The 19,001-nt window shown below is 44.3% G+C and overlaps 3 protein-coding genes and 1 long non-coding RNA gene across 4 annotated transcripts in view; 1 reads left to right on the top strand and 3 right to left on the bottom strand.

Annotated features, from left to right (window-relative positions):
* LOC144695222 (uncharacterized) overlaps positions 1–19,001 on the top strand; it is a 579,912-nt gene that overhangs the window by 343,176 nt on the left and 217,735 nt on the right. The gene's annotated exons all lie outside the window — the stretch shown is intronic.
* The window catches only part of LOC144695213 (uncharacterized), a 288,845-nt gene that overhangs the window by 74,220 nt on the left and 195,624 nt on the right, over positions 1–19,001 (bottom strand). The window lies entirely within an intron of this gene.
* The window catches only part of LOC144695293 (uncharacterized), a 226,234-nt gene that overhangs the window by 186,487 nt on the left and 20,746 nt on the right, over positions 1–19,001 (bottom strand). The gene's annotated exons all lie outside the window — the stretch shown is intronic.
* LOC144695290 (uncharacterized) lies at positions 9,420–16,761 on the bottom strand. The gene has a single exon (XM_078566200.1). The coding sequence runs from the start codon at positions 16,746–16,748 to the stop codon at positions 15,477–15,479; it is 1,272 nt and encodes a 423-aa protein (XP_078422326.1). The 5' UTR covers positions 16,749–16,761; the 3' UTR covers positions 9,420–15,476.

Here is a 19,001-nt window from a genome sequence, read left to right as displayed (position 1 = left end):
GAAATTTCTTTTAATGTCTTCTTTAAAGATTTTACCTGAAGGCCTCGGCCTTTCCCAAAACCCTGGGCTTGGAATTGATAGTTTTGCCCAGTGCTGGGGCTGATAGCTGAATTTGGGATGTGCAGTCTGAGCGAGTGCAGTGTATCTAATTTCCCAGGATAAACAAGAACCCTTCAATCAGCTACACTGAAGCAATAATTTTTGAAAACAAAGGAGAGAAATTTCAAAATCTCCATTGAATTAACATTTCTCCTGAGTGTTTCTTACATTAAACACATACTCTAAGGATAAAACTGGTCTTCGCCCCTCTGACAGTGCTGCATTGCCACAGTCCTTTTGTGCCGTACTATTCTATGATTCTGTATGATTCTATGAAGGGTTCTCCGTTACCATCCCTGGCTTTCGCTGTCATTTTCCAAGTTGGCCAGGAATAGGGACATCGTGCTTAGGAAGAGGTGCAAGCTGTACTCACAAGAGAGACCAGTAACGCCCTGCTTCAGCTCATCTGCCCATAACTTTGTAGGCTCTGGACTCAACTATTCCAAAGCTCTCCAGGCTGCTCTCACATCTTGCACTTGTAAATTTGAGCTCCTCCAAAACTCTGCAGCCCATGTCCTAACTGACACCAAGACCCATTCCCCAATCACCACTGTGCTCACTGATCGAAATTGGCTTCTAGTCAAGCAACAACTCGATTTTAAAATTCACATCCTTGTTTTCAAATCTCTCCATGGTCTTGACCCTCCCGATCCCTGTAATCTCCATAGCAATTCGGCTGTCATACCTGGAGACACATTTACTGAAATGTCTTTTAATGTCTTCTTTAAAGATTTTACCTGAAGGCCTCAACCTTTCCCAAAAGCCTGGGCTTGGATTTGATAGTTTTACCCAGTGCTGTGGCTGATAGCTGAATTTGGGATGTGCAGTATGAGTGAGTGCAGTGTATCTAATTTCCCAGGATAAACCAGAACCCTTCAATCAGCTACACTGAAGCAATATTTTCCTCAGCTTCTAGCACTTCCTGCCCAGTGTGTTTTCTTCAAATAAACAAGGGGAGAAATTTTAAAATCTCCATTGATTTAATATTTCTCCTGAGTGTTTTTCAGATTAAACACATACTCTAAGGGTAAAACTGGTCATTGCCAGCACGACTCGAGCTCATACTGAATTGATAGCCCATTTCACACTCTGTCCGAAAGTCTTTTCCATTGCCCTCATGGTGCCTGGGACGATGGGGGGTCTGGGTGGAGGAAAGAAAGTAGCTGGTTGTCTGCTCCTGGTCACTATCCAGTGTCCCTGCTGGAAACACAGGGTGTGTGACAGTCAAGTGAAGGAAAAAGGAGTTGCATCTGATTCCCCTCCCAGGGGAACAGCAGACTGGCACTCACAGTGGAACAGTCTCTAACTGAGGAGTCAACCCCTGCAGCAAAGAAGGAGAGGGAGTTGAAGAAAATCATGTTTCCTTTTCCTGTTTTACAGAAGGATTGCACCGTACTACACCAGAGAATACAGAGAGGATAGACACCGCAGATGGATCCTGACCATCATCCAAAGAGCAACTGCACAACCGCGGGAAGACATCCAGTCCCTTCACAGCATTGCTCAACACAGAGAAGGTTGGGCAGTGAAACCATCATCTGGAATTCAATCGGGTCAGGGGAGCTTTGACATATCATCAGATCTGAAACTGGTCAGTGGTGTGGAGCCTTCCATCAGAACCAACCTTTCCGAAGGTTCGGCTTTGGACGATCGGTCAGGGTGAGGCTGGGAAGTGGGCTCCATGTGTGGTGAGAACTTCAATCCTTTATCGAGCCTCATGAACTGCTGACTCTACAAGTGAGAGGCTGTTCAAGTGTGAGGAGGGCTCCACAAGCTCATAAGATCTCCTAACACAGAAGGTACATCTGTTACAAGCGCTGTTAACACAAGAGCAGCTTCATGGATGAGAGCCAATTCAAGTGTGAGGTGTGCGACAAATCATTCTCATGTTTATCTCAATTCTGCGTGCACCAACACATTCACACATGGGAGAAACCATTCAAGTGCGACATTTGTGATAAAGCTTACTTGACATCTTCAAGCCTCCTTAGACACCAGAAGAACCACACGGGAGAAACCAGTCAAGTGTATGGTGTGTGACAGAGCCTTCACACGAATTTCAAACAATCCACACAGAACAGAAAACTTTCAAATGTGATGTTTGTAATAAAGCTTTTGTGGCATCTTCGAGTCTCCTTAGACACCGGAGGAATCACACAGGGGAAAAACCATTCAGGTTTGAGGTTTGTGAGGTGGCTTTCACCCAGTCCTCTGATCTCCTGATGCACCAGAGGATTCACACAGGGGAGAAATACAGAGAAGGTTGGGCAGTGAAACCATCATCTGGAAATCGGTTGGGTCAGGGGAGCTTTGACATATCATCAGATCTGAAACTGGTCAGTGATGTGGAACCTTCCATCAGAACCAACTTTTCCGAAGGTTCGACTGTGGGTAATTGGTCAGGGTGAGGCTGGGAAGAAGTGTGAGTGGGCTCCAAGTGCGGTGAGAGCTTCAATCATTCATTGAGCCTCATGAACCACTGACTCATTCAGGTGAGAGACTGTTCAAGTGTGAGATATGTGAGGAGGGCTCCACAGGCTCATAGGATGTTCTAAGACACAAAGTGCATCTGTTACAACCTCTGTACAAGGACAACGACATGGAAGAGAAATGTTTTGGGTGTGAGATGTGCAGTAAAGCTTTTGTGACGTCTTTGAGCCTCATGAGACACCAGAGGAAACACACAGGGAAGAAACCCTTCAGTTGTGCGGTTTGTGAGACAGTTTTCACCCAGTTTTCTGATCTCCTGATGCACCAGAGGCTTCACACAGAAGAGAAACATTCGCATGCAAGGTGTGCAATAAATCATTCTCATGGTCATCAGCCCTCCTCAGACACCAACTCATTCATACTGGGGAGAAACTGTTCACGTGCGAGGTATGTGACAAATCATTCTCAGACTCATCGACCCACCACAAACACCAGAGGATTCACACAGGGGAGAAACCGAGGTGTGTGAGTTGTGTAACCGAGAGTTCACATGGTCAGCAAGCCTCCGCATAGACCAGCCTATTGACATTAGGGAATAACCCAATTGTGAGGTTTGTGGTAAAGCTTTCCTGATAACTTTGACCCTCCAGGACACAAGAGGAAACGCTTCAGGTCTGATGATTGTGACGAGACTTTCACCCAATCCTCCCATCTACTGAAGGACCAGAGGATCCATACTGGTGAGAAACCATTCAGCTGTGAGGTGTTTGACAAGGCTTTCACACAGTCAGCATATCTCCTGGTCCACTGACACATTCACACAGGGAAGAAACCCTATCAGTGTGAGTTCTGTAATAAAGCCTTCACACAGTTGTCAAATCTCCAGGAACATTAGTGAACATACACAGGAGACAAACCTTCCAGTGTGACGTGTGCCAGGATTGTTTCACCTACTCCTCTCTCAGCATACATCAACGTCTCCAACGGACTTGGAGCCGGGTCACCTGCTTCCGTTGCACTGAGAGTTGTCTGTGTTGTTTACCCTCCAGTGCTCACACAGGGGAGCTGTCATTCCAAAGCGCTGTCTGTCTCAGTAGTGTCTGTCTCGAACCTCTCCCACCATCAGCCCAATTGTTTCAAGAAGGTCAGTTTAACCTTTGACCAGATCACCAAACATCACTAAAAGACATCAATATACATAGAAGCTCCTACTTATGCACAGATGCCACTGTGTCTCTGGGAAGATTTCTTCCATCCTAGGAAGTAGGCAATTCAGGAGAATGTGAGTCAGGATTCTCCCTGCTCTGGACAAGAGGGAAGTACCTCAATAGTTTCCACAGCGTTATTTACCTCCTTTCTTAAAGATAATTACAATTGTCACATTCCTGAAGTCGGGGAGAGTTCTTTTTCCTCCCAAATCCGTTGGATAAGTTAATGGAGTCTTGATGTGAGCAGAAGTCCACCAGTTTTGAAGACCTCAGCTGGAATACCAACGGGGCCACAGGCTTTGTTGTTTTTCATCTGTTTGATTGTTTGTTGCAGCTCTCCCATCGATGGTCACTCATCCATGGGTTCTACCACGGGCACTGGGGGATAGACTGGAGGGCATCAACTGTCACTGTGGATTAATAGCTGAGGTGTTGTTCAAAATGTTCTTTCCAGCACTAACAGATGGCATTGTCTTCCTTAAGAAGTGAAACCCCATCCTGTGAATGAAAAGGAATTTTGTCCATTTGACCTCGGTTCATAATTGGCTCTGGGGAGTTCAGAAAAGATTCACACATCATGTTGATAGGATCTCTCAGGCTTTCTCTTCCCATCACGTCCTTTATCTTCTGGATTTGTCTTTGAGTGTCTGTCTTGAGCGGCTGAAATACTGCCTTCTTGATGTGACCTTGGGTTGTTCTGCCAAACAGTGATGGCTGATTGTTTTTGTTTCAGGTCATATATTTGAATGTCATGCTCATCGAGCCAGTCCTGGTGAGGATGATCTTGACCCCAGTCGTCTGGGGCACAGGAGTTTAGTACAGCAGACTTTGTTTGATCCTGCTGAACGAGAACTAACTTTGATGTATTAAAATGTTCAGGATTGATAGTGGAACTCCTCTCTTTGGTCGGACTGTTTTAGGGCTGAGACATTGATCTTCTTCCTCTTGGACTTTTGGACCTTGTGATGTCTTGGTGCTGGCTGGATGTTTGTCACCAATCGAACAAGTCAATGATCTGTCCAGCAGGTATCAGTCCCCCACATGGATCGAGTGATACAGACATCACTTAGAACTTGGACTTGGCTTTAGACCTTCCAGAGGAACCTCAGACATGGCCTTTGTTACCAGACAAATCTATTTACAATCTACTTGACAGTGACTATTCACCTCATCAAAGATCAACTGCCCTCTGGTGTCAGTATTAAATACCATCTCGATGAGAAACTTATTTACCTCGATCACCTCTGTGATGTGCCAAAACTAAACTGACCACCATAGATACACATGATCTACAGTTTGCAGATGACTGCAGTGTCATTGTCCACTCTGCAACAGATTTACAAACCACTCTTGATCTCTTCAATTGTATGATGGAAATGAGCTCCATCCTGTGCCACTAAAGTTTGGTGCCATTTCTGATGTTTGGAACTGGGAGCCATTCTAAAGCACAGGACTTTTAAAGAAACTTCTGTCTGTAGTATTCTGAATTTTTCCTGACGTGAGCGTGTGTATGTTAGTAAAGTGAGCCAGCTCTCAGGAGTGGGTATGGGGTAGAATCAGACCCTGCTTTAGTTGGTGATGTGAATTATAGATAGATCCTCTTCAGGTGATGGGTGTTTGACTAATACCATGGGGAATGTTTGTACTCTCCTGTCTGGGAGGACTACTATCCTGAGTATGGTGAGGGAGTGAGGGTGAGTCTCTACAGACCTGAGTTCCCTCAGCCCATCATACCTCGATGTAATAATGCTGTGATATGTTCACCTTATACTCTTCCAAGATCCATTTCATGTTCAAGGAAAGTTCTTGTGTCATTTTGAAATGATTGTGTCATTTCGGTTGATTCAATGTTTACTGTTGGCTGAATATTGTGTTTTTATTTGTCTGATGTTTTACCAATCTTCTGTATTGATTGATAACTCACAATAAATTCTGTTTTTTAGCTTAACGCAAACTACCTGATTTGTCAGCAAGGTGTGTTCCTATTCACTGAAACACTCAGGAGCCTACAGTAAGAGTCCTGTACACAATATATTGGTCAATATAACTGTGGGCTGGTATACTTTCTCCATCAATGGGTTTATATTTTCCAGTTCACAGGAAGCATAACATTTCCCAAAGAAAGACCATAAGATGTGGGAGCAGGAGTAGGTCATTCGGCCCATCGAGTCTGCTCCGCCATTCAATGAGATTATGGCTGATCTGATAATCCTCAACTCCACTTTCCTGCCTTTTTCCCATAACCCTTGATCCCCTTACTGAATGAAACCTGTCCATCTCAGCCTTGAATATTCTTAACCACCCAGCCTCTACAGCCCTCTGCAGTAAAGAATTCCACAGATTCACTATCCTCTGAGAGAAATTCATCCTTATCTCTGTAATAAATAGATGACCCTTTACTCTGAGATTATGCCCTCTGTTCCGAGACTCCCCCAGAAGGAGAAACAACCTCTCAGCATCTACCCTCTCAAGCCCCCTAAGAATCTTATATGTTTTAATAAAGTTGCCTCTCATTCTTTTAAACGCCAGTGAGTACAGGCCCAACCCACTCAACCTCCCCTCATAAGAAAATCCCTCCATACTTGGGATCAACCTAGTGAACCTTCTCTGGACTGCTTCCAATGCCAGTATATCTTTCCTTAGATAAGGGGACCAAAATTGTTCACAATATTCTCGGTGTGGTCTAACCAGTGCCTTAAATAGCTTTAGCAAGACTTCCCTATTTTTATACTCCATTCCCTTTGAAATAAAGGCCAACATTCCATTTGCCTTCCCTATTACCTGCTGAACTTGTATGTTAACTTTTTGGGCTTCATGCACGAGGACCCTCAAATCCCTCTGTGATGCAGGTTTCTGCAGTATTTCTCCATTTAAATAATATTCAGCTCCTCTATCTTCCTGCCAAAATACATGACCTCACATTGTCCCACATCATATTCCATCTGGGGACGTGGCGGTGTCGTGGTATTGTCACTGGACTAGTATTCCAGAGACCCTGGGTAGTGCTCTGGGGACCTGGGTTCGAAACCCACCACAGCAGATGGTGGAATTTAAGCTCCATAAATATCTGGAATTAAAAGTCTAATGGTTGTTGATTGTCATAAAAACCCATCTGGTTTCTTTAATCTGCTATCCTCACCTGGTCTGGCCTACATGTGACTCCAGACCCACAGCAATTTGGTTGACTCTTAAAAATGCCCTCTGAACAAGGCAATAAATGCTAGCCATCCTTACCACTTGCCTTTCCACCTATTTGTGTCATCAGCAAACTTGGCAATAGTACATTCACTTAGCTTATCCAAGCCATCAATATATATTGTAAATAATTGTGACCCCCAGCACTGATCCCTGTGTCACTGCACTAGTTACAGGTTGCCCCCCTAATCCCAACTTTCTGTCTTCTATTAGTTAGCCGATCCTCTATCCATGCTAATATATTACCCCCAACACCATGGGCTCTTATCTTATTAAGTAGCCTTATGTGCGGTACCTTATCGAACACCTTTTGGAAATCCAAATATATTACATCTACTGGTTCCCTTTTATCTATCCTGCTTATTACTTCCTCAAAGATTTCTAATCAATTTTCAGGCATGATTTCCCCTTCCTAAAACCATGCTGACTCTGCTTGATTATACTATGCATTTCTGAATGCTCTGCTATTACATCCTTTATAATAGATGCCAACATTTTCCCTATGACAGATGTTAAGCTAACTGGCCCATAGTTACCTGTTTTTTGTCTCCCTTTTTGAATAAGGGCGTTACATTGGCAGTTTTCCAATCTTCTGGTACTTTTCCAGAATCTAAAGATTCTTGGAGGATTACTATTAGTGCATCCATTATTTGTATAGCTACTTCCTTTATTATCCTAGGATGCAACCCATCAGGCCAGAGGACTTATTAGCCTTTAGGCCCATTAGTTTCCCTAGTGATAGTTATTGTATTTATTTCCTCCATCCCTTTTTTCCCCTTGATTATTTAGTACTTTTGGAATGCTATTAGTGTCTTCTACCATGAAGACTGAAGCAAAGTATTTATTCAACTCCTCTGCCATTTCCTGGTTCCCCATTATTATTTCCCCAGCTTCATTCTCCAAGGGGCCGATGTTCACTTTTTATATATTTAAATAAGCTCTTACTATCCGTTTTTATATTACTTGCTAGTTTACCCTCAAAGTTTATTGTCTCCCTCTTTATTTTTTTTGGTCATTTTTGTTGGTGTTTAAAACTTTCCCAATCCTCTGGTTTACCACTAATCTCTGCCACATTGTAGGTTTTGTCTTTCAATTTGATACTATCCTTAACTTCCTTGGTTAACCATGGTTAATTTATCCCCTTCTTAGGATCCTTCTTTCTCACTGGGATATATCTTTGTCGGGAGTGATGAACTATTGAACGTCTGCCATTGTTCATCAGCCGTCTTTTCTGCTAAACTCTTTTCCCTGTCCACTCCAGCCAACTCTGCCCTCATTCCTTTGTAATAACCCTTATTTAAGTTTAGCACAATTGTTTCCAACCCAAGTCTGTCACTGTCAAACTGAATGCTAAATTCTACCATGTTGTGGTCACTGTTTCCTATAGGATCTTTTACTCTGAGATCATTTATTAAACCTACCTCATTACACATTTTCAGATCCAAAATAGCCTGATCCCTGGTTGGATCCACAACATATTGTTCTAGGAAACTATCCCGAATACATTCGTGGTTACAAGGAAATCAAAGCTGGGAACTAATTATTCAGGGGTATTTGACTTTTCGAAAGGACAGGCAGGAAGCAAAGTGTGGTGGGGTAGCCTGGTTAGTCTTGAGATGGCATAAGTACGATAGCAAGAAATTATCTTGGATCGGAAGATGTAGAATCCATATGGGCTGAGGTAAGAAATAACAAGGGGAAGAAGACACTGGTGGGAGTAGTCTATCGGCCCCGTAACAGTAGCTATGCTGTAGGATCGAGAATAAATCGGGAGATTATGAAGGCATGTAAAAAAGGCAGTACATTAATCATGAGTTACTTTAATCTTCATGTAGATTGGGAAAATCAAATTGACAGAGGTAGACACAAGCAAGAATTCATAGGAAACTGATCATAATGCGATGCTGTTGACAGTTTACTCATCCTCCCTGCAGTCCCCGCTCTCATCCACACAGCTTGCAAGAACCTCATAGCTGCTGGACAGTTGCAGGGGCCGAGGATCCTCGAATGCTACCCCCTAAGTCGCCATACCTGCTTCACCTGCAGTCTCACCCTCCTGTCCCTGATCACAGACCAAATTTGAATTACCTAATCTGAGGAGTGTGACCGCCTCCTGGAGCAAAGTGTCCAGGTAACTTTCTCCCTCCCTATGTGGTGCAATGTCTGCAGCTCAGGCTCCAGCTCCTTAACTCGAACCCGAAGTTCCTCAAGCTGCAAACACTTGGTACAGATGTGTTCACTCTGGATCACCTCAGTTCCAGCAGATTCCACATGCTGCAGCAGCAACGCATAACATTTCCCAAAGAAAGACTTGCATTTATATATCAATTTTCATGAACAAAAGGCATCTGAAAGCAATTTATAGCCAATGAAATACTTTTTGAAGTGTGGTCAGTGTTGTAAGAAATGTGGCAGCCAATTTGCGCACAGTGTGACAAACCTGTTAGGTACCATTCATGACTGAAAAGAAATCCGATCACCCAGAACTCCGTCATTAGATTTCACATTTTTTAACAAAAACAAACTTTATTATATAAAAAAGAAATAAACAAAGCAAGCACTATGAACTTAACACAATAGTTTATCATTACTGATACTATAGACTTAGTTCTACTTCTTACTTCCACCAAAGATTTCCCTTATATATTACTAGAATCTTGACTCGTCACTTCTTTAGGTGCTAAGCCAAAGGTATGCCACAGCCCTCCAGAATTCACCTTAATTTTCCTCAGTGATCCAGCTATTCTCCATCCATAGCTTTTTTAGCTGAGCAACCCTCCAACTTTTCTTTAACATCTCATAACTAGGGATACCTCAGAGTCATATGGACTCGAAATGTTAACTCTGTCTTTCTCTCCACAGACACTGTTAGACCTGCTGAGCTTTTTCAGCAATTTTTGTTTATGTTTTTGTCTCAGATCCTTGTTGGTTTGCCGGCAGATACCCAACTGCCTTCGCACAGCTTCCAAGCTAACTCCACTGACTGCTTTCTGCCACGAGGCTCTGTGAGGACCACTGTAGATTTCTTGGTCTAACTTCAAACTAGGTAAGTCTTCCAGCTGCTTTTCCATCACAACATCCCAACTGAGCCTGACCTCCACCTGCATTCCGCGCAGTAAATGATAAAGTTAGTATTTTCTCTGTTTAAACTGCAGGCCTGATGAACGATCATCTTCTGTTGGCTCTCTCAATTCAATGAGATTCCATCTAAACCAAAACCAAACTGCAGCTGCATTCTATGAGCAAACACCCTGCTAAATTAAACAAAAGAAACTTCTACCCAACTCTTTGATTCCGTACACCCTATATTACTAATGGATGCAAAAGCCCTCTCTCCAGACTTCCTGGGTCCGTGAACAATCCTCCCATGTTCACTAAGCTGCTTTCAGCTTCCTTTCATCTGGAATCTATAGATACAAGTTACATTTTTTATTGAAGTAAGGGTAGATCTTTTGGCTCCATTACAAACTTAAAGCTGACCTATTGTTTATTGTTTTCACGCCCCTACCCCTGACATTGTAAGCCAAACATACGTTAGCTTTTTACTGTAATAAACTCAAAGTTTGTTTGAATTGCATTTACATCAGAGTTATTAACAGTTTCTTAAACAGATGACCTCATTTATGTACAGTAACTGTAATTCCTAAAACTAAAAGTTATGTTCTAAACTACATAACTTATAAATTAGATTTTCACGACATCAAATTCCCACAAACAGCAATGTGATAATGACCAACTAATCTGTTTTTGTGATATTGATTGTGGGATCCATACTGGCCAGGAGATCAGGGGGATAACCCCCTTGTTCTTTGATGACGTAGTGGCATGGGATCTTTTACGACCGATTCTGGAAGGATTATTTCATGAACATGGATTAAAGTTGTTGTCAAGTCCACACTAAAAATTCCTAAGGTTCTGCACTTACTGTACAAATATGCTCCCTACCCCCACCATCACCACTTATTGAAACAGAAATGTGTTATAAAATGAGCTAAGAAATTATCCTCTTTACACACTGCACTGATCATGAAACAAATCAGATCATAATCCTTAAATAAAACTGCTTCAATTGGTTGCACACAATTTTTAAAATACTTACTTTAGTAATATTCTTTGTAATTGAAAGGATCAGGAATTTCAAATGTAAGTTATATCAAAAGTAAATTGAACTTTTGAAATCTTTAACGCTGGTTTATGAAACATCACCCAGGGAGCTGGTACCAACCACAGAAATGACCACGGCCCCAGATGGGAATAATGAGAGTGGTGAGTTTCTGCCGATTGCGCCTGTTTGAGGCGGCTCTTCAAATTACAGTCAGGGTTTTTGGGTGTTCAAACACCAACAGTCAGTCATGTTCATGACTCCAGTCTACATGCTGTGGTCAGTAATTATTTCAGCAAACTACAGGCCCACAGACAATAGTTTATTTCAGCTGTGTCATATAAACAGGAGAAATAGTTAAAATAGTTTAATGCAGTCACAATTACATTATTACCTCAATAATATTGTCCAGAGTTTCTGCTTTATTTTTCTTTCATTATGCATTTACAGATGTGGGAATCGCTGGCTAGGCCAGTTTTTATTGCCCTTCCTTAACTGCCCTTGAGAAGGTGGTGGTGAGCTGCCTTCCTCAACTGCTGGAGTTCATGTTGTGTAGGTACACCCACAGTGCTGTTGAGGAAGGAGTTCCAGGATTTTGACCCAGCGACAGTGAAGGAACGGCGATATATTTCCAAGTCAGGATGGTGAGTAGCCAAGTAACTGCTACCCTTGTCCTTCATGATAGTAGCGATTGAGGGTTTGGAAGGTTTTTTTTTATTCATTCATGGGGTGTGGGTTTCACTGACTGAGCCAGCATTTATTGCCAATCCCTAGTTGCCCTTGAGAAGGTAGTGGTGAGCTGCCTTCTTGGACCGCTGTGGGTGTAGGGAGTTCCAGGATTTTGACCCAGTGACAGTGAAGGAATGGCGATATATTTCCAAGCCAGGATGGTGAGTGACTTGGAGGGAACTTCCAGGTGTTGGTGTTCCCATCTATCTGCTGCCCTTGTCCTTCTAGATGGTAGTGGTCATGGGTTTGGAAGGTGCTTTTGAAGGAGCCTTGGTGAATTCCTGAAGTGCATCTTGTAGATGGTACACACTGCTGCTACAGTACATCAGTGGTGGAGGGAGTGAATGTTTGTGGATGTGGTGCCAATCAAGCAGGCTGCTTTGTCCTAGATGGTGTAAAGCTTCTTGAGTGTTGTGGGAGCTGCACTCATCCAGGCAAGTGGGGAGCATTCCATCACACCCCTGACTTGTGCCTTTAGATGGTGGACGGGCTTTGGGGAGTCAGAAGGTGAGTTACTCGCTGCATGATTCCTACCCTCTGACCTATTCTTTTGGCCACAGTATTTGTATGACTAGTCCAGTTCAGTTTCTGGTCAATGGTAGCCCCCAGGATGTTGATAGTGGGAGATTCAGCAATTGTAATGCCATTGAAAGTCATGGGCCGATGGTTAGATTCTCTCTCTGTTGTAGATGGTCATTGTTTGACACTTGTGGTGTGAATGTTACTTGCCACTTGTCAGTCCAAGCCTGGATAGTGTCCAAGTCTTGCTGCATTTGCAGATGGACTGCTTCAGTATCTGAGGAGTCGCGAATGGTGCTGAATATTTTGCAATCATCAGCAAAAATTCCCACTTCTGACCTTATGATGGAAGGAGGGTCATTGATGAAGCAGCTGAAGATGGTTGGGCCCAGGACACTACCCAGAGGAACTGGTGAACTTTCTTTCTATCCCTCTTATCTTTATAATACTAGAAGAGGGGAGAGAGAGAGAGGGAGGGGAGTAGAGACAGATAGAAAAGAGGTAAGCTGACGAGAGTCAGGGGCGAGGTGGAGAGAGAGGTTACAGAAAAGAGGTGAAGAAATGGTGGAGGTGAGATTGGAGAGAGAGAGAGAGAGATAGGAGGACAACGCAAGAGAAGGAAAATGAAGGGATGGGAGGAAGAGACACAGAAATTAGGAGAACAGAGAGGTAGGAAAGAAGACGAGGAGGAAAGAGAGGGGTGGTAGGGAGGAAAGGAAGGAGAGATAGAAGCTGGAGGACAGCAGAGAAGAGTAAATTTCTCTCTCCCTCCTGTGCTGCTCTCTCCTGACCCCCCTCCCTCCTGTGCCTCTCTTTCCTGTCCCCCTCCCTCTCGTGCCAATCTCTCCTGTCCCCCTCCCTCCGGTGCTGCTCTATTCTGTGCCCCTCCCTCCCATGCCACTCTCTCCTGTCCCCCTCCCTCCTGTGCTAATCTCTCCTATCGCCCTCTCTCCTGTACTGCTCTTTCCTGTCTCCCTCCCTCCTGTGCTAATCTCTCCTGTCCCCCTCCCTCTCGTGCCAATCTCTCCTGTCCCCCTCCCTCCGGTGCTGCTCTATTCTGTGCCCCTCCCTCCCATGCCACTCTCTCCTGTCCCCCTCCCTCCCGTGCTAATCTCTCCTATCGCCCTCTCTCCTGTACCGCTCTTTCCTGTCTCCGTCCCTCCTGTGCTAATCTCTTCTGTCCCCATCCCTCCTGTGCTGTTCTCTCCTGCCTCATCAGGTGGTGGAGTAGCTTCTCCAAGTGCACGTAGATGTCTGCATTTGTAATGATAGTTCTGGTTGTTCAAGTGAGCTGACTTTTGTTGAATGTTTGCACTCTGAGCGGGTCTCCAATTCTCAGCTCTGGCAACAAATTGGCAGGTTTATCAAAGTGAAATTTGTCTTTCTGTTGTTTCACTTCGACCTTGTCACTCACTCCCTGTTAATACTTCTGGCCTCAGTAGTTTTTTTAGCTGTTGGAAAAGTCGTCTGGGTGCAGCGTGACATTAGCCACTGGACTGGGTAACTTTCCATACCTTCAGTAGGTGTGTTTCTCCACTCTAAGATTGCCTTTTACACAATTTTCACCGCTGCCTCAGCCTTTCCATTTGACTGGGGATAGTGTGGAGATGATGTGTAGTGCTGATTTTCCCAATCGTTCATCAAGTGTCTGAATTCTTCACTCGTGAATTGAGGGTCATTGCCACTCATCACAATGTCAGGAATGCCATGAGGACTGACGTGTGCTTTCAGGCATTCCACAATCTCACTGGTAGTTGTTGACGACAGCTGGTCTAATTCCCAGTAGTCAGAATAGTAGTCGACTGTGACGAGATAATCAGTTCCAGTGATAGTGAAGAGGTCTCCTCCAAGCTTCATCCATTGTCTGTCTGGGATGTCATTAATCATGAGCAGCTCTTTATCTTGCTTAGCTTGATGTTCATTACAAACACTGCACTGGCTGATGTGGTCCTTAACCTCATTGCTCATGTTTGGCCAGTAAAGCACTTCTCTTCCCTCCCTCAGACTAGACTCGATTCATTGATGGTTTGTGTGGATGTGCTTCAGCATCTCTTTTCTCATCTCTTTAGGGATAATGACCATAGTCCCTTTGTACAAGATGCCATCTTGGGCGATCACTTCATCTCTGTCTGCCCAATTCTCTCTTACAGCAACAGGTGTGTCCTTGATGGTTTCAGACCATCCTTTCATCACAACATTTGTATCTCATTGTGTAGTTTTCTTGATCTGAGCAGAACACTTGTCTGTCAGATTCAATGTCTCTGCTGGGTTGATGACTTCCAGAGCATGAGGTGCTGTTGCTTCTTGTTGAATCTGGAAGATTTCACACTCTGTACCAGCATCAACTTCCTTCAAAGACAGTGCAGCTCTCAACAGCATGTCGGCGATGTACATATGCTTCCCTTGCTTGTACTTCACTTCCAAACGAAGTAATATCCTTTGTAAACGCTCTGGAGCAGATAGTAGCAGTTTGAGAAAGATGCTTTAAAGTAGCTTGTGGTCAGACTGCACCATCACTTTCTCTCTCCCAAACAGGTCCTGGCTGAAATGCTCACAAGCAAAGACAATAGCCAGGCTCTCTTTCTCAATCTGTGCATAGCGTCGTTCAGTTTGTGTTAATGATCTGGATGCAAACACAACTGGTTGTCCTTGCTGCATGAGGGTTGCTCCAAGTCTAGTTTCACTGGCATCTCACTGCAGGGTGACTTCATCATTGACATCATCGTACCTCAGCACTGGCGTTGTCATCACTAGTTGTTTGATGTGAGTGAAAGCTGCTTCTTGTTCTGTGCCCCAATATCACTGAACATCCTTTGCAGTGAGCTTGTGCAGAGATTCACACTCCGAGAACAAATTGGGAAGTAACTTTATTAGGTGTAGGTTCACAGATATTCCAGGAGGTCAAACAACTGTGAAGACTTTATTAAAAAATTCACACCACTAGGGTTCTCCCTGTGTGAGTGCATTGATGCACCAGGAGATATGCTGACTGTGCAAGAGCCTTATCACCCACCTCACACCTGAATGGTTTCTCGCCAGTGTGAATCTGCTGTTGCCTCAGATGATCAGCAGACTGGTTAAAAGCTGTTGCACAAACATTGCACCTGAAGAGTTCTCTCCGTGTGAATCCTCTGGTGTCCCAGGAGGGTTGTCGACTTCATAAAAGCTTTATCGTAAACCGCACACTTCAAGGGTTACTCCCCTGTATGGATTCTCTGATGGAGCAGGAGGTTCGATGACCTTGAGAATGATTTATCACACACCTCACACCTGAATGGTTTTTTCCCAGTGTGAATGCTTTGATGTACACGGAGGTACGATGACCGCGAGAATGATTTGTCACACACCTCACACCTGAACGGTTTCTCCCTGCTGTGAATGCTTTGGTGTACACGGAGGTACGATGACCGCGAGAATGACTTGTCACACACCTCACACCTGAACGGTTTCTCCCCAGTGTGAATGCTTTGGTGTTCACAGAAGTACGATGACCGTGAGAATGATTTGTCACACTCCTCACACCTGAATGGTTTCTCCCCAGTGTGAATGCGTTGGTGTGTGCGAAGGTCCGATGACCTTGAGAATGATTTGTTACATACCTCGCACATGAATGGTTTCTCCCCTGTGTGAATCCTCTGATGCTCCAAGAGATGCGATGACGTCGAGAATGACTTGTCACACACCTCACACCTGAATGGTTTTTCCCCAGTATGAATGCGTTGGTGTGTGCGTAATTCTGATAGCCTTGAGAAAGCTTTGGCGCATACCTCACATGTGAATGGTTTCTCCCCTGTGTGAATCCTCTGATGCTCCAGGAGATGCGATGACTGAGAGAATGATTTCTCACACATCTCGCACTTGAATGGCTTTTCCCCTGTGTGAGTGCGTTGGTGTTTGCGGAGGTTCCCTGATGCTGAGAAGGATTTCTCACACACCTCACACATAAATGGTTTCTCCCCTGTGTGAATGCGTTGGTGGTTGCGGAGGTTCCCTGATGATGAGAATGATTTCTCACACACCTCACACGTGAACGGTTTCTCCCCTGTGTGAGTGCGTTGATGGTTGCGGAGGTTCCCTGATGATGAGAATGATTTGTCACACGCCTCACACGTAAACGGTTTCTCCCCTGAATGAGCGTGTTGGTGTTTACGGAGATCTGACGATGACGAGAATGATTTGTCACACGCCTCACAAGTGAATGGTTTCTCCCCTGTGTGAATGCGCTGGTGTACGTGGAGGCTCGAAGACTGTGAGAATGATTTATTGCACACATCACACGTGAATGGTTTCTTCCCAGTGTGAATGAGCCGGTGACTCACCAGACCTGATAATTGTGCAAAGCCTTTGTTACACACCCCACATTCGAATGGCTTCTCCCCAGTATGACTGCGTCGGTGATTCTCGAATTTCGATGGATGCGCAAAAGTTCGGTCACACATCTCACACTTGAATGGTTTCTCTTCCATGTAGCTGTTCTGTGTTACAGATGGTACAACTAATGCACCCAGCATGTTAGAAGATCTTATGATCCTGTAAAGACCTCCTCACACACCTCGCACTTGAACAGCCTCACACCTGTAGGAATGAGTCAGTAGTTCATGAGGATCGATGAATGATTGAAGCTCTCACCACACTCGAAGCCACTCACACTTCTTCCCAGCCTCACCCTGACCGATTGCCCACAGCCGAACCTTCGGAAAGGTTGGTTCTGATGGAAGGTTCCACAACACTGACCAGTTTCAGATCTGATGATATGTCAAAGCTCCCCTGACCTGACCAGTTTGCAGATGATGGTTTCACTGCCCAACCTTCTCTGTGTTGAGCAATGCTATGAAGGGACTGGATGTCTTCCCACAGTTGTGCAGTTGTTCCTTGGGTGTTGGTCAGGATCTATCTGTGGTGTCTATCCTCTCTGTATTCTCTGGTGTAGGACGGTGCAATCCTTCTGTAAAACAGGAAAAGGAAACATGATTTCCTCCAACTCCCTTTCCTCCTTTGCTAAAGGGGCTGACTCCTCAGTTAGAGACTGTTCCACAGTGAGTGCCAGTCTGCTATTCCCCTGTGGGGGCGGGGGGATCAGATACAAGTCCTTTCTTTTTCCTCACTAGACTGTCACACACCCTCTGTTTCCAGCAGGGACACTTGATAGTGACCAGAAGCAGTCAAAGTGGCTACTTTTTTTCCTCCGCCCAGTCCCCCATCTTCCCAGGCATCATGAGGACAGTGGAAAAGACAGTCAGGCAGAGTGTAAGACGGGCTTTCAATTCACTATGAGCTCAAGTCGTGTTGGTGAAGACCAGTTTTACCCTTAGAGTATGTGTTTAATACAAAAAACACTCAGGAGAAATGTTAATTCAATGGGGATTTTGAATTTCTCCCCTTATTGTGCAAATTATTTGAAGAAAACACACTGGGCAGGAAGTGCTAGGAGCTAAGGAAAATATTTCTTCAGTGTAACTGATTGAAAGGTTCTGGTTTATCCTGGGAAATTAGATACACTGCACTCACTCAGACTGCACATCCCAAATTCAGCTATCAGCCCCTGCACTGGGTAAAACTATCAAATCCAAGCCCAGGCTTTTGGGAAAGGCCACGGCCTTCAGGTAAAACTTTTAAAGAAGGCATTAAAAGACATTTGAATAATATGTCTCCAGGTACAGCAACTGATTTGCAAGTTCCCTCCCAGGCACACACTATTCTGATTTGGAAGTATATCGCCATTCCTCCACTGTTGCTGAGTCAAAATCCTGGAACTCCCTCCCTAACAGCACTGTGGGTGTACCTACACCACATAGACTGCAGCGGTTCAAGAAGCCAGCTCACCAACACCACCTCAAGGGCAATTAGAGATGGGCTATAAAAGTTGGCCTAGCCCGGGACGCCCACATCCCATGTATATGAAAAGAAAGGTGCTGGATTAACAATCCAGAGATTGTAAATTCAAATCCAACCATGGAAACTTAAAATTACAGTGCAGAAAGAGGCCATTCAGCCCAATTTGGTCCATGCTGGTCTTTATGCTTTTCACGAGCCTTCTCTCAGCCCTCTTCATCTCAGCTAATCAGCATCTCCTTTTGTTTCTTTCTCCATCATGTGCTTATCTAGTTTCCCCTTAAATGTATCTATGCTATTCACCTCAACCACTCCATGTTGTGAAACTGAATTTAATAAATTTTGGAAATTGTGTAATAGAATCAAAATAAAAACATGAAAACTTTCAGGTTGTCCTAAAAACCCAAAAAAAAAAACCTTCAGGGAAGGGAACCTGTTACAACTGCCTGGTCTGGTCTACATGTGACTCCAGTCCCACACAACGTGGTTAACTCTGAACTGCCCTCTGAAGTGGCCAAGCAAACAATGGTAAACAATCACTACAAAGTTTAATAATAAAAGGAAAATCAGATCGATCTGGACAATCCTGGCATTGTGTCAGAATAAGATTGAGGTGATCTCAGCCCAATGAAATCTGTAAAGTCTCCCTTCCCAAGATCTGGGGACAAGTACCCAAGTGAGGAGAGCTGCCCCACAGACTGGTCAAGTAGCAGTGATACTCGCTGAATCGTATCAATCTGTGAACATCCCAGACTCTCTCCGTCACAATCCCTGGGTATGTCCCATCTCACTGGCAGGTGGGAAAGTCTCAATATTGACTCCATGGAGTCTCATGGCTGCAGGTCAAACAAGTTCAAGAAAAACTACCTCTCCCCTCCCAACTGATG

The sequence above is a fragment of the Cetorhinus maximus genome, chromosome 21, assembly GCF_964194155.1.
Source record: "Cetorhinus maximus chromosome 21, sCetMax3.hap1.1, whole genome shotgun sequence".
Lineage (NCBI taxonomy): Eukaryota > Metazoa > Chordata > Chondrichthyes > Lamniformes > Cetorhinidae > Cetorhinus > Cetorhinus maximus.
This window is presented reverse-complemented; position numbering and strand designations above follow the sequence as displayed.